This window comes from Pteropus alecto, unplaced genomic scaffold, assembly GCF_000325575.1.
Source record: "Pteropus alecto unplaced genomic scaffold, ASM32557v1 scaffold7, whole genome shotgun sequence".
In the NCBI taxonomy this organism is placed as follows: domain Eukaryota; kingdom Metazoa; phylum Chordata; class Mammalia; order Chiroptera; family Pteropodidae; genus Pteropus; species Pteropus alecto.
In genome coordinates this window covers 48,495,932-48,512,147 of record NW_006494614.1, presented here as the reverse complement: position 1 = coordinate 48,512,147, position 16,216 = coordinate 48,495,932, and the positions used below count along the sequence as shown (strand labels likewise).

The 16,216-nt window shown below is 36.2% G+C and overlaps 1 protein-coding gene and 1 long non-coding RNA gene across 2 annotated transcripts in view; one reads left to right on the top strand and one right to left on the bottom strand.

The window, feature by feature from the left end:
* RSF1 (remodeling and spacing factor 1) overlaps window positions 1-3,852 on the top strand; it is a 108,955-nt gene extending 105,103 nt beyond the window's left edge. The window contains exon 17 of the mRNA XM_025042555.1: window positions 543-3,852. Coding sequence (XP_024898323.1) covers window positions 543-1,114 — 572 coding nt within the window. The 3' untranslated portion in view covers window positions 1,115-3,852. The remainder of the gene's footprint in view (window positions 1-542) is intronic.
* Window positions 3,853-6,356: 2,504 nt separating this feature from the next.
* On the bottom strand, window positions 6,357-16,166 carry LOC107196767. The gene is made up of 3 exons (XR_001518207.2): window positions 15,794-16,166; window positions 14,227-14,361; window positions 6,357-6,861 (listed from the first exon to the last, which is right to left on the bottom strand). It is a non-coding gene; the product is annotated as an uncharacterized LOC107196767 (long non-coding RNA).
* Window positions 16,167-16,216: the final 50 nt, after the last annotated feature.

Below are 16,216 nucleotides of genomic sequence, written 5' to 3'. Positions count from 1 at the left end.
ATGCTGGAGCCCAGAATCACACAGGTCTGAGGAAGACGTTTAGCAGCTCAGTGATAGACATATTAGGTTTGAGATGTCTCTTCAGAAATCCAAGCATAAATGTTGAGTAGGCAGTTTGATACATGAGTCTGGAATTGAAGGGTTGCTTAAAACAAATGTGAAAGTCATCGGCATATAGATGTTATGCCAAGTCATGAGACTAGGCGAGGTACAGAGAAAGAAGAGAAGACATTTAAAGACTACCAAGGACGTTTAATAACATGGGATGAGAGTGCAGTGTTTTCGATATCCAATTTGGCATGATTTCTCCAAGAAATCTGATTCTGCTCTTTCCTAAAATCATAGGTGTACCATGAATCATATTAGGCGTTGTTGTGGGACTGAGAGGAGAGAGAAATGAGGCCAGTTATTGAAGGGAAACATTTATGTACAAGCAAGTCTGAAAGCAGGACGTGCGGTGAATATGGGAAAGAAAAGGGGGAATTACTTAAATTTGTTTATGGTTAACTGTGCCATTGGCTTAAATGTACTGTTTATTCCAGAGAGCTATATGTCCAAGAACTCTGAAGATGATGAGCTAGCTAAAGAATCAAAGCGGTCAGTTCGAAAGCGGGGTCGAAGCACAGATGAGTATTCAGAAGCAGATGAGGAGGAGGAAGAGGAAGGCAAACCATCCCGAAAACGGCTACACCGGATCGAGACAGACGAGGAGGAGAGTTGTGACAATGTTCATGGAGATGCAGATCAGGCTGCCCATGACAGCCAGCCCAGGGTCCTCCCCTCAGAACAAGAGAGCTCCAAGAAACCCTATCGGATAGACAGTGATGAGGAAGAGGACTTTGAAAATGTAGGCAAAGTGGGGAGCCCATTGGACTATAGCTTAGTGGACTTACCTTCCACTAATGGACAGAGTCCTGGCAAAGCCATTGAAAACTTGATTGGCAAGCCAACTGAGAAGCCTCAGACCCCCAAGGACAACAGTACAGCCGGTGCAAGCTTGGCCCCCAATGGGACAAGTGGTGGGCAGGATGCAGGGGCACCAGAAGAGGAGGAAGATGAGCTTTTGAGAGTGACTGACCTTGTTGATTATGTCTGTAACAGTGAACAGTTATAAGACTTTTTTCCATTTTTTGTGCTAATTTATTCCACGGTAGCTCTCACACCAGCGGGCCAGTTATTAAAAGCTGTTTTATTTTTCCTAGAAAACTCCACTACAGAATGACTTTTTAGAAGAAAAATTTCAACGAACCCTGAAGTCTTTCTGTGAAGTGACCAGTTTTGAACTCTGAAGATAAATAATTGCTGTAAATTCCTTTTGGTTTTCTTTTTCCAAGCTCATGGTCCTTGGTAATTTCATTCATGGAAAAAAAAATCTTATTATAACAACAACAAAGATTTGTATATTTTTGACTTTATATTTCCTGAGCTCTCCTGACTTTGTGAAAAAGGGTGGTTAAGAATGCATTCCGAATCTGCGAGGGCCCAAAACAGAATTAGGGGTGGGAGAAAGCACTTGTGCTTTAGCTTTTTCATATTAAATATATATTATATTTAAACATTCATGGCATAGATGATGGTTAACAGACTGTTTAAAAGTTCAAGTCTGTATCGTTGCAGTTTGAGAATTGTAGATAACATCATACATAAGTCATTTAGTAACAGCATTCATGAAATCAACTTGTTTACTATTGGAGATAACCACATTAATAAAGAAGAGACCAAGAAAGTACCATCGTAAAAAAACTTTTAAGTTTCTGTTATAGCGGAGATTCTTGTTTAAAAAAAAAAAATCATCTGAAAAGCATTTGTACAGTAAAATGTATAATGAAGCTTTGACAACCAGACTGTGCTAGCAACAAATTTTCTAAAACAGCTTTCTGCAGTGGTGATGAAGTGGCCTCTAATATACTATCATGGAGAGTTATTAGTGAAATGAATGTGGTCTGTCTTAAGGCCCGAGTGGACTGTAGACTTTGCGGATGGTATCACTCTTGTCTTCTGGCCACTCGATATTTAAATCTATGAAATATCATTTTGAAAGAAATACATTTATACATAACATACATGAAGAGATGCTAAGCTGACAGCGGTATTTTAGCACATTTGAAGAAGGGGAAAGGATTTTCAGGTGAATTTTAACTGGTCTATTCTTGCCCTTAGTATCTACTTCAAATTGAAGTCTACAAACAAAGCAGTTCCTTTGGGAGGTTTTTAGTTTGAGTTTTAGCATGTATGTGTGTGTATATGTGTGTATGTAAGCGTGTGTGTGTGTGTGTGTTGGAATTTCCTATCTGCCTGGATATATTAGCAGGGTTTGAATGTAGTTTCGGCCTTTGGCCATTAGACTTATATTAAAATTCATTAATAGTCACACAACCAACATACCGTTGATTGAGAACCACCAATGTACTTAATAGGCATGACATCCATTTCAAACATCTCAACACTTAAAAAAGCTAAGCCCTTTGTTTCAAGAAAAAGGGGTTTGTAACTAAATATCTAACATGTAATTGACACTAAAAATATGAACTTTGTCTTAGTTTCTGTTACAGCTGTAAAATTTCAGGCAGAGCCATAAATAACATTGTACAAAGTGTAGCACTTGTGATTAAACCTTGCCTGTCAAATTCTGAAACCTTCAGCCATTACTTCTGTGAATACTTTTGCCCTGGGATTTGGGTTTTTCTGTTCCAGTGTTGTGTCTGTTGCCGGCAATGGACACACCATATCTGCTGCTGGCCCAAGGAACTTCATTAAATTTTCTTTCCAAATTAAGCATTATATGTGCTAGTCAGTGTATAGTAAAGCACTTCTTTTTTTTTATTATTAAAAAGCTGGCATTAGACTTGCATTATAAATACCTCTCTAGAAATTTTATACTCCTTTTCCTTCAACAGGTGTTGCCCTTAAATCTTATCTTTTTGGCCTTGAAAGTTTATAGCTGTTGTTTTTCATGTGTTGGTTCTTTTGTTTGTTTTGTTTCATTTTAGTTTTGTAGTACCTGCCCATTAATATTTTTGCTTTGATTCTAGCAATGTATATGTATCTGTATAAAAAATAAAATAATGAAAGCAGCCTAAAAATAGGATGCACCAAATAGCATGTGGTTCCAAGCAAGTTGTGATTTTTATTTTGAGACAATGTTCCACTGGAAGGGAGGGAAGGGCTTACATTCACAGACAGGAGAGCAGGGCTATGCAAGGAGCCACATTCATTTACAAGCTCCTTTCTAGCTAGGTTCATTTATTTGAAAGTTATGAATGGTAGCCTTTTGAACTATCTAAAACAGACAGGCAATGGAAGGATTCCTACTAGTGCAAGGTAAGTGGTTAGAATGTGCAAGTGGCCTATCCTGCCCCCAGTCTTCCTCTACCATTTTAGTCCTGCAGCTGGTAAAGCCACTGCCATGTCGAAACTCCCATGTACCCTGTCTCTACCTCTGGACACAACAGCTCCTGCCTCCATCTATTAGTTTTACTCTTCAGTTAAGCAAGTGATAAAACGTATTAAGTGGGTAGATTATTTCTTTTACAGGATGCCTAATGTGAAATAAGGAGTTCTTTTTAGTCTTCTGCTACAGAGAGCAAAAGGTAATTTTTATCATAGTGAAGAAGTTCCACTTAGCAGGTGTCCCGCTGACATGGGTTACGATGCCACTTTTGCTGCCTGGTATTTATCAAACTTGAATTAAATGTTTGTGAACTTGATAGTGTATCCCTTCTAACCTTATATTCTGATTAAACCAATTAACTATATTTGATCTACAAAGAGTGTAATCTAAACAGCTGATACTTATAAGTTATTACTATGCAGATTAAGTATGGGTGATTAAATGTTAAACAGTTCAAAATTCTGCTACTTGGTGTTTAGGTTCAGTTCTTGAAAGAGGCTGTTCACTAAAGTATTAACTCTGAACATACTTTGATTAAGTTTATAAAATTAGGAAAAAGTAAATGCCCTGTATCCAAAGAACATATTTCAGTCATTAGGCACGGGACAGGGCATAGGACAGCAGCAATTCATCTAGAGTTTAGAACATCTTGAATCCTTGTTATTAGAGTACTAACCATGGATTTTGGTTCACAATAGCTGCTGTATTATAGAGCTTTTAAGACTTTAACCCCCCTTTTTTGAAATACAAGTCAGACTCCTGATATAAAACTCCACAGTCTATATAGCAAATGTATTAAGGAGAGATTATAGTTTAGTACTCAGAATATTTGGTTTGCAATTTCTGTAAAGGTTTGAAAGTGAGCCAAATTTTCACAAAGCAGAAGCTTTGAATTAAGTTATGTGAAAAAACTCAGACTGAAAATACACGTTTTGTTTTTGTAGGCGTGCTGATGAAATAGTGTTTAGTGTAAAACATTTTACATTGTTGACACATTACTAGAGAATGATGGCAGAGAGATTTCGAAGACTATACCTGATATGTTAAGGTTAGGTTTCCTTAACACATCTTTTTCCAGTTGGTCGAGGGTGCAAATTCAGAGAACAGAGAGAATAAAGAATCTTCTTTAAAAAATGTGAACTGCCAAAGTTCCAAGGACTTCAAATGCTAAAGAAGTTGTTGAAAAAACGATTTTTAAAATAATATTACAAGTTCTAGTTTTCATATTTCGGTTGATGGAAACCATCCCATTATATACATTTGAGCAAAGTACATATATTAAGAAACATGTAGACTTGTTATTTAACGATAAAATGGTGGGAAAATGTTAGCTACTTTTAAGTGGGATTGACTTTGCCATAAGGAATGCCTTTTTAGCTTATGTTTGTGGGTTGAAAAATGATAACCATTTGCTAGTTTGTACTACTGTACATCTGAAAGGAGCCTAATGAATCTACAAGTTTAATACACAGAAAAAGTTGTGAACTCTGCCCTCTGCCCTTCGCCAACACAGTGGAACAGGTCCGTGATTCATGGTTGTTGCCTCATGGCTATAAATCTTTTTTTTTAATGAACATATATATATATATATAATATACATATACACACATATGTGTGTGTATACATACTTTAGATGTTAGAGGAAATCCTCTGAAATGGTTAATTGACAAGTAATAAGGCGAATAACTGTAACTGATATGAAATAAAGAAATTTTAATTACAGAAAGTCTAGAGAAAAATAGTGAAGTTCCTCTTCTTGGTTTGACATTCTAAAAATATACCTGGTTCTCTCAAGAAACGAGAATGTCAAACTGCAAATCTGCTGTAATCTACCTAGTCCTCTGCTTAATATCTGTTATTAAACTTCCTTAGAATAAAACCCATTCCTATTTTTTCCACCATTCCCAGATTTGTACCTATAAACCTGTCTTGAAAGTGGCAAGCTAACTGCTGATTTTCTTCATTGTTTTTATACCAATCCTGGAAGACAAGGTCTTTTGCTATCAATGTATTTAAGCTGGGTTATTGTGTTATGTGTACACTTAATTTGTTTTCAGAATATATCACTCCAACTTAAATTGTCATTTAACATTTTTTGAGTGCCAAGAATTGCTAAGTAACTATGTAACATATATTGAATATAGTGTCATTCCCCAGCAAACAACAGTTGTTAAAAGCCAAAATGTAGTGTGCTTGGTATATAACCACTTTAGATTGATTGTACACTCAATGCTTTTTTAATTCATATAAACTCTCAGAAAATGATTAGAGTAGGATTCCATTAGTGGATTTCCCCCTTCATTTTGGTCATATGTAAGCTCAATATTTTTTTTTCATTTTATATTTCTACCATTTTGCTCTGGGAAATGCTGCAATCCCAATTCTGGCACATTGTAGTGATTTCAGTTAATGAAGATGTTTTTATTTTAATAGCTTTAAGATTTCTATCCTGTGCATAAGTTATATGAGAGGGCATAACAAATTAATAAATGCATAGAGATTTATTAATTAAGCTCCTTAGACATTTTGAATAAGAAAAAACATTTTTAAAGGAACTACGTTTGTGTGTTTTGCCAAATCGGTACAAGCTAGAAAATGCACTAAGGACTGAGTGACCTGCCTTGTTCATTTTGCCACTGGATAATGTAAGTTAAGAATGGTATTGTTAACCCTAACTATATGTTTTCTTAACTTTCATCAGTTTCTAAAGAAATCTACTTTAAGTGTTTGGGGTTTTGTTTAACCTGTATTTATTGAGTTCTGGTATAGCCCAGGAGCTGCATGTCATGCCATGGATGGCCAGAACACAGTCACTGGGAAACGTAATGGCTCAAGACCTTCTGAATCGTTTAACTTATTTTGTATGTTGCAAAAAAAAAAAGTTTATTTTGCTTGAGAGTCACATTTTTTATAACTGTACAGCTTTTAAGGGATGGGAAGTGGAAAAATACCCCAAAATAGGATGTAGATTTTTACGATTGTGTTTATGCTAGAAACATCTACAGGTGCATTATGTAATTAAATCAAAAATTGTTCAAAAATTCGTGCCATGGTCGTTCATTCTCCTGCCCTTTAGCAGAGTTGGTGCATATCAATACTGCTATATGGACGAGCTTTGAAATTAGGCTAATAATCCTTGTCTCCAAAGCTTTAAGATCATTGCATGAAAATTACACAAACGCAGATCTAATTTATATTAGTGTAAATGGATTTTTAACTTTGGAACCGCTATAATAACCCAAATTTGGCAGTTAACAGCATATTCTTTACGTGATTTTTGTGATGCCTAACTAGGGTATTCTCAGTGTTGGTCTGGTGTTTTGTTCTCTTATGAAAATAGCTTCTTGATAATGGTATCTGAATTGTTGTAACTTGCCCAAACCTGCCAGGAGGTTTTGTATACATCCTGAAAGGGAGTGTCCTGTGCTGGGATCAGGGGCGGGTGGGGCACCGTTTGGTTTCTTTTCAATCTGTAAAAGAAGGAAAAACCAGAATTGCTCAATTTGATTCTTATTATTAAATTGACTTAATTCCACAGGAATGTTCGTCTGCTGGAAACATGGTAGAAAAGGATATTAGCTTCAAATTCCAATTTCCTCATTTGATAAAAAAATATTTTGACCACTGGTAGAGCTGCTGATTCTAGCAGTCTTACATAGCACATTTTATCATGACTTTAAATGCCATATAATTTTGCCATTCTAATTTCTCACCTTTGTAGCAAAAGTGTATTCTTGTAAAGAATTAAATTCATCTAAGTGTGTCATAATTTCTATCCAAGCCACCTTTATCATCAGCTAATGTGGGGTGTCAATTTCTTGGCTATCCTCATCTGTTCAGAGGTGAAGCCTGGGAATCTTGGATTTCCAGGCAAAAAATACAAATTCCAGATAGAATTTGTAAGTGGTATATGTTAGATTTTCATTTCAATTTTAAAGTAATAGCTGGGATTCAGGGGAGTGTTTGATCAGAATGCCTCTTGGATTTTCAGATATATGAAATGCTTTATTTTCCTATGCATAAAAAAATTATTCCTGGAATAGGTTCTCAGAATGCTTTATTTTGTTTCTAGGAGATAGGAGCTAAAGCAGAAGCTTCAAGGTTAACATGAGACTGTTGAGGTAATAGGAACATGCTGTTAGTCAAATAAGGGAAGCCAGAGTGCTCCCTACCACATATAATGTACTGCATGTGTGTGGGGGGTGGGTGGGGGCGAGAACTGAAAACTGGAAATGTGACTCCAATAATGCGCAAAGTAAATTTTGTGCATAGAAAATATGGGAATTCCTGGTGGCTTAAAGCTTCGGGGGTTAACTGCAGTGTATGAACACCTAGTGTGTTAGAATTGCAGTGCATAGTTGTTTAAATACAATACTCCTTGTGACAACCAGAATATGTTGTGGCTAGTGCCAATATTTTTGTTAATGAAATGTTCAGTGTCTCACTACAGTCTGATCAGAACTCTTGATGTTATAAGCTAGGCCTAAAGCTATTTTATAGCTATTAGCCTAATTGTGTAACTTTTTCTTTCAAAATGTTTTATTATAATACTTATGTCATTTCTTTCACTTAATATATGTCATAATAAAAAATTTAAATAATTTCATGTATTTAGCATGATGTGTTTGCAAACAGTTTTATTTTAAACTTTGGGGCACATGGAAAACTAAGAATTTTCTATAACAGTTAATGAAGGTTGAAATTTTTTATCACCCTAGGGATAGATGAATTGTTCTCTTTCTATCTAGAAAAGAAATTTGCAAATACATCAAGTTTCCCCAAAATAATTTTTAAGGCTATTTGCCAACTAGGTGAATTATAGATGTGAGAAAGATACTCTTGATTTCTATCTTTAGCCTCTGGAGAACTGACACCTTAAAGAGGCCTTGGACTTGTCCTTTGTGACCCTATGGGAAAACAGTTGGACCCAGAAGGCAGAACCCATAAGGCAAAAGCTTTCTGTTTATCCTATAGAAAAACTAGTTTCTAATAACTTGAGAGTGGATTCTCACCAATAGGGGACACTTGGGTTTAGGCTGAAGTGCTAATTTGCAGGAGTATAATAAACACATTTGAGAAGAGGATACACTAGATGACTTTAAGGTGCGCTACCAACCTGAATATGATTCTCATCTACAAATGTTGATTTGATAAATTTTCCTTACTCTTGGAATACAGGAAGATTCATAGCAAAGTTTTTTTTACCAACAAACAGAGTTGATCACTATTTACAATTCTGATTAAAAACACTTAACTGTTCAGGTAAAGAACTTTTGAATCAATTTCACTTAATGGAATGAAAGCTGATCTATGCTGGCGAGAAATGACCAGGTATAATGCTTCTCAATGATTTATATGAAATTTTCACTTAGAATCAGTCAAGCAGAAGTAACATGCTGTGTTGGAGGCTAAAGGTGACAGTGCTATGGCAGCCTTGAGAGAGTTCAAAGGAGTCTTTTCTGGGGCTGAGAGTGGGGTCCAGAACATGGCTGTGAGCCCACATCTCAGATTATGAGACCAGAGGATACAGAAGAGTGCTTCTCTTGTAAAAAAAAAAAATTGAGACTTGGTGCACTATACTGGATCATTTGATGGGGGTGGAATTATAACAAATAATAAAAATATTATAGTGAAGTTAAATGCTGGGTGAGATGAATGCTTGTGTCATTTTGATTCTTCAATGACTTTTCATGAGCTCTTTGAGGTCCTAAAAGTCTAAATGAAAATCTAAGAGAACACTCTAAGGGGATGTGATGATATTCGCAACATTAGCACATCGTCTTATCTCAAATGAAAAGTTAACTAGGAACCTTCTAGTTCATTATAGGCCACCTACATCTTCATTATTGTTCCTCTTGCTCATTTCAGAGCCACTTTATCCACTCTCAAGCATCCATCTTTCTCCTGCCTGTCTCCAAGGAGAAGGTGTCTCCATTTTTGCCACATCCCCTCTGCTTGTCTCCGTGACCTGCTACCTTCCCTCTTGCCTCCACTGGGTCTTCACATCTCAATGATCTGTCTCTGATCTCTACCCCTGTACGCACTCCTTGCTATACAAAAGCTCTTTCTATCATGAAAAATGAAGTGTCATCCTGTTTCCCATTCAATTTGCCTCTCAACTTTCACTTGATTTCAAGTCTTTAAAATAGACTATAGAAATGTTGAACTATATTTGAAAATTCTCATTGAAATATCAGCAATTCCTAAGAGAAGCTCTAGAAAACCAGCATGCGTCTCAGCAGCATACTCAAAGTCCATCATTAGGAACAACTATTACAGAAAGCTGAAACTTATAGTAGAGGAGATGGCCTTCCCTCTTCCTTGCACTTGTTTCACGTTCTGTTAAAATGTCCATGTTATTTTCTCTTTGGCATTATTGCTACCTAGTGGGATACCAGTAATTGCATCATGAACTCATGAAATCGAATAGCTCTTACTCTATCATTTGGAACCAAGAAGAATTTGATTAATGATAGGATCTGATTAGAACTTATGCTGACTCTAGTTTGAACCATAAAAGTAGATTTTCTGTATTTCAAGTCTTTTAAAAAAACAAACAAACATGAATTTTGATGGTAACTAGGGCTTACTGACAACAAAGAAGCAAACTTGCTCAATGCTAAAAAATCGGAAAGTTGGCTTTAGATTCAGACTGATCTAGAAGGCAGGGCTGGAATTTTCCTGGGAGATGTTGTAAGGCGAATTAGGACAGTGCCAAAGAGGCAAGGCTGAAAGGCAACAGTCCACAACCAGAAAAGGCATGTGATAGGTTAGGAAGCAGTCTTTAGGATGATTGTCCTGTGACACAGCCACTTTTAATAATCTGGACGTACTTATGCAATGGTTTCCAAAATAAAAGTATTTATAAATTTTATTTAAAAGACTTTCTTCTTGGTTTTTAAAATTGAGATATAATTCACATACCATAAAATTCACCATTTTAAAGTATATATACAATTCAGTGGTCTTCAATATATTCACAAGGTTGTCATCATCCCCCAAATAAACCCCGTTTTATTATCTGTCACTCACTATTCCCCTATTCCCCCTGGCCCCTGGATATCATTAATCTACTTTCTGTCTGTAAGGATTGCCTGCTGTGGGCAGTCCACATAAACAGAGTCATACCACATGTGCCTTTTATGTCTGACTTCTTTCATGTGGCACATTTTCATGATTGCATCCATGTTTTAGCATGAATCTGTACTTCATTCCTTTTTATGGATGAATAATATTCCACTATATGTACATACCACATCTTGTTTATCCATTCACCAGTTGACTGATATTTGTATGGTTTCCACTCTTGGGCTATTATGAATAAAAACATTGTGTACAAGTTTTTGTTTTCAATTCTCTTCAGTATACACCTGAAAATGGAACTGCTAGATCATATGGTGACTCTGTTTCATGTTTTAAGGAACTGCTGAACTGTTTTATATGGCATCCGAAATCTTTTTACATTTCCATACCAATACATTAGGTTTCCAATTTCTCTACCTCAATAACACTTATTACTGTCAGTCTTTTTTATTACAACCATCCTAGTGGATAGGAAGTGGTTTTTCATTGTGGTTTTAATTTGCATTTTCCTGATAATCATGTTGACCATCTTTTCATGTGCTTTTTGGCTACTTATCTATCCTCTTTTCAGAAACATCTATTAAAATCCATTGCCCATTTTTAATTGGGTTATCTGGTTTTTCATTGTTGATGTGTAAGAGTCCCTTATATATTCTGGATAGCAGCCCCTTACCAAAAACATGATTTGCAAGTATTTTTTCTGATTTTGCAAGTTATCTTTCTACTTTCTTGATGGTGTTCTTGACACACAAAGGTTTTTAATTTTGATGATGTCCAATGTTTTTTTCTTTGCTCACACGTTAGATATCATATCTAAGAAACTATTGCCTAATTTATTGTCACAAAAATTTATTTTATGTTTCTTTGCAAGAAAGAGTTTTGTAGGTTTAACTCTTAAGTTTAGGTCTTTGATCCATTCTGGGTTATTTTTGTATGTGGTGTGAGTTAGAGACCCAAATTCATTCTTTTGCATGTGGCTATACAGTTGTGCCAGAGCCATTTATTGAAAAGACTATTCTTTCTGCCGTTGAATTATGTTGGCATCCTTGTTAAAACTCAATTGACCAGAAATGTCTGGGTTTACTTCTGGACTCTCAATTCAATTCCACTGATCTATACATCTATCCTAATGGCAGTACTACACAGTCTTGTAACTTTGTAGGAAGTTTTGAAATGAAGAAGTGAATCCTCTAACTTGGCTCTTTAAAAAAAATATACTTTGACTATTCTGGGTACTTTGAATTTTCGTATGAATTTTCAGTTTGGTTTGTCATTTCTGTAAAAAAAGGCAGTTGAAATTGAGAAAGGGATTGCATTTAATGTGCAGATCATTTGGGAGATTATTGGCTTCTTAACAATAGTAAGTCTTCCAATTAATAAACATGAGATGTCTTTTCCTTTAAGTCTTAATTTTTTCAAGAATGTTAGTAGTTTTCTCTTGTTAAATATATTCCTGTGTATTTTATTCATTTTGATGGTATTATAAATGGAATTGTTTTTCTTAATTTCACTTTTAGGTTGTTCATGCTAGTGTATAGAAATACAACTGATTTTTTACTTAGGAATAAACTTAACCAAAGATCTGAAAGACCTGTACACTGAAAAAATACAAAGTGTTAGCGAAAATAAATGGAAAGACATCTCATGTTTATGGACCTGAAGACAATATTGTTAAAATATCAAGACTATACCCTAAAATGGATTTTCTGAAGAAGTAAGAAAATTAATCCAAAAATTCATATGGAATCTCAAGGGATCCTGACTAGCCAAAACAAACTTGAAATAGAACAAAGTTGGAGGACTAACACTTCTTGATTTCGAAACTTACTACGAAGCTACAATAATCACAGCAGTGTAGTAGAAATACATGTGGCATAAAGACAATCATATGAATCAATGAGATAAAATATAGAGCCCAGAAATTAACACTCACATATATGGTCAAATGATTTTGACAAGAATGCCAAGGAAATTCAATGGGGAGAATAATGTCTTTTCAACAAATGGTCCTGGGAAAACTAGGTATCTACATGTAAATGAATGACATCGGACCCTTATATAACACCATATGCAAAAATTAAATCCATCAAACACCTAACTGAAAGACTTAAAAGTATAAAAACTTCAGAAGAAAACACAGAAGAAAAGCTTCATGACACTGGGTTCGGCAATGATTCCTTAGATATAACACCGAAAGCATAGGCAAGGAAAGAAAAAATTGAAATAAATTTGACTACCTCAAAATGGAAAACTTCTGTGCATCAAGCACAATAAACAGAGTGAAAAGGCAATCCGTAGAATGGGAGAAAATATCTGAAAATTGTATATCTGATTAGGGGTTAATCTCTACGATATATAAAGAACTTCTACAACTCAACAACAACAAAAAATCTGATTTTAAAATGGGCAAAAAGACTTGAATGGACATTTCTCCACTGATATACAAATGGCCAATAAGCTAATGAAAAGGTACTGAACAAGACAAATACTATACTAATTATTAGGGAAATCAAAATCAAATTTTGATTAACCTCACACCTATTAGGATGGATACTATTTTTTTTTCTTTTAAAGAAAAAACAAGTGGTGTTGAGGATATGAGAAATAGGGATCCTTGTGCACTGTTAGTGGGAATGTAAAATGGTGCAATCGCTAGGGAAAAAGTATGGTAGTACCTCAAAAAATTAAAAATAGAATTACCACAGGAGTCAGCCACTTCAATTCTGGGTGTAAACCCAAAACAATTTAAAGCAAGATTTTAAGGGGATATCTGTATACCTGTGTTTATGGTAGCACTATTCGCCACAGCCAAAAGATAGAAGCAACCCAAGAATCCAATGATGGATAAATGGATAAACAAAGTGTAGTAAAATATACAATGGGATGTTATTCAGCCTTGAAAACGGAGGAAATTCTGACACATGCAACAACATGGATTAACCTTGAGAAAATTATGCTATGTGAAATAAGCCAGTCACAAAAGACAAATACTATACGATTCCACTTTTTGAAGTATCTAGTCAAACTCATAAAGCAGAGAACAAAATGGTGCTTCTGCCAGGGACTGGGGGTGGGGTGAATGAGCAGTTATTATTTAATGGGTACAGAATTTTAGTTTTGCAAGATGAAAACTATACGTGGATAACAGTGATGGTTACACAACAATGAGAATGTACTTAAAAACATTGAACAATACTGTTGAAAACGCTTAAGATTATAAATTTCGTTATGGTATTATATATCAATTAAAAATGTTAAAAATACAACTGATTTTTGTCTATGTTGATTTTCTATTCTGCAACCTTGTTAAACGCATATATTAGCTTTAATAGTTTTGTGTGTTGATTCCTTAGTATTTTATAGCTACAAGATGAAGTCATCTGCAAATATAGTTGGATTCCTTTCATTTCTTTTTCTTGCCTAATTGCCTGGCTAGAACCTCCAAAACAATGTTGAATAGAAGTTATGAGAGTGGACATCCTTGTCTTTTTCCTGATCCTAGCAGGAAAGCAGTCTTACCGTTCAGTATGATGTTAGCTGACAGTATTTCGCACATGTCCTTTATCAGGTTGAGAAAGTTCCCTTCCACTCCTAATTTTTTTAGTTTGCGAGTGGTTTATTTTTTAATCATGAAAGGTAGATAGATTTTGTCAAATGCTTTTTCTATATCCACTGAAATGACTCATGCTTTTCTTCCTTTATTGTATTAATATGGTGTATTATACTGGTTAATTTTCATATGTTGAACCAACCTTCCATTCCTGGGATAAATCCAACTTGGTCATTGTTTGTGATATCTCCAAGACCACCCCCAGCATCAGTGATTCCTTAGGAAGACTCACAGGACACAGCATATAGTTGTATTCACAGGTATGATTTTTTCATAGCTAAAGGATAAAAAACAAAATCAGCAAAGGGAAATGACAAATGGGCAAAATCTAGAGATAACCAGGCACAGGCTTCCCAAGAGTCTTTTCCCAGTGGAGTCACACAGAATGCACTTAACTCTCCCAGCAATGAGTTAAGGCAACATGTGTGAAATGTTATCTACCTGGGAAGCTCATTAGAAACTCAGTGGCCAGGGTTTTACTGGGAGCTGATGACACAGGTACCATCTTGCCTAGCACATACCAAAATTCCAGACCCCCAGAAGGAAAGTAGGTGTTTAGCATAAACTACATTGTTTGCCCAAGCAATTTAGAAACAATGAACTACTCTTAACAATTAGGTTGGTAGGAACCCTCTTGAAATCAAAGTTCCCAGGATGTAGTGAAGGGCCAATATTTTACCAGTAGGCCTTTCTAGGGATAAGCATTCTGAGGCCTGTTTTGGTAGCTCTTTTTGCACAATCCATCCCCTTGGCCCTTGGTCTTACAGCAAAATTATCAGTAAGACCCCACACAGAAGGGTGAGAAAAAACTGTAGTATTGACTTCAGTTATCCTCTTAAATTATAAAGGTTTTAGCCAATTTTCTACCTGGATTATTTGGGGGTTCTGTTTCTGAGCAAAGTATTGGCTGTTTTACTAAATAGCTAACCACATATAGATATCTCACGAGAAGCCTCAAACTAGCCATTTCCCATATTTGATTTGTCAGCTACTTTCAAAGCATACTTCTCCCCCTGAATTCTCCACCTTGGAGAAATGAGTCAGCATCCACTAGACCACTTAGGCTGGAAATTTAGGAATAGTTGACTTCTTGCCATTCTTCATCCATCCTCATCTTCACCTTCCCCGCCACCTTTCTCTCTCAATCTATCTCTAGATTCTGAAAATTCACCCCTATTTCCATCCATACTGTCACTCTCTCATCTTATACTATAGCAACAACTTCCTAATATTTTCTTTGCTCAGTGTCCCTCCTTGTCTCACCACCAACAAACTAATCCCAATTTAAAAAGTTCCTCTAACTATTCAGATATAGATAAAACTACTCCATACCTCCCATCCTCTAGCCACAAGAGTCCTACAGCATAGGTATGATTATATTTTACAGGCAAGAAAAGTGACGCCTAGAGAGACTGACTGACTTGAATTCTGCTAGGTCTCTCCTGTAGATCTCTCTCATCAATAACTCTCATACAGCTGTTATAAAGAGGAAATGATGAAATAATACGTGTTAAGTGCCTAGAACAGTGTCTGGCACATAACACTCGGTTACGTTACGTTTAGTTACTATTAGGATCACTTAAAGGGTTTTAACTGCTCTTACTTTTCAGTGCCTAACAAAGAAAAAAAGCAAGCGTTCCAAATCTGGTGGATTGATTCAGCGCCCTATCTCCTTACAGACATATAGCTCCTCACTCAGAGTTAATTACCTCTTTGGGCTCCTCTGTCCACCTGAGGCATGGGCAAACATGGCTCGCACTAGGGCGGTGTCAGGACCTACACTGTCTGGAGCATGGCTGTTGAGATATGAATAGGCCGTGCGGGACGACGCGTACGCAAGTGGTAGGAGCTGTGAGCCCAGTTAGGAGACGATGACCACTAGATCAGTACGGACTGTACTTCCTGTGCATCCTCAGGCAAAAAAAACCTCCATGTTTCAGGCCTCTCTTTCCATTTTTGTCTAAAAAGGAATTTATTATTCCTTGTGCTTCCTCTTTCACAGGGTTGCTGTGACGACCCTGAAGTAGGATGTAGGGGAGGTCGCTCCGTTATGCTAAACCTGGAGCTTTAAAAATGGCGAGGGAGCCGGGAAGGGGAGTCACGTGACAAACTCAGCCGGGTCATCTCAGGCC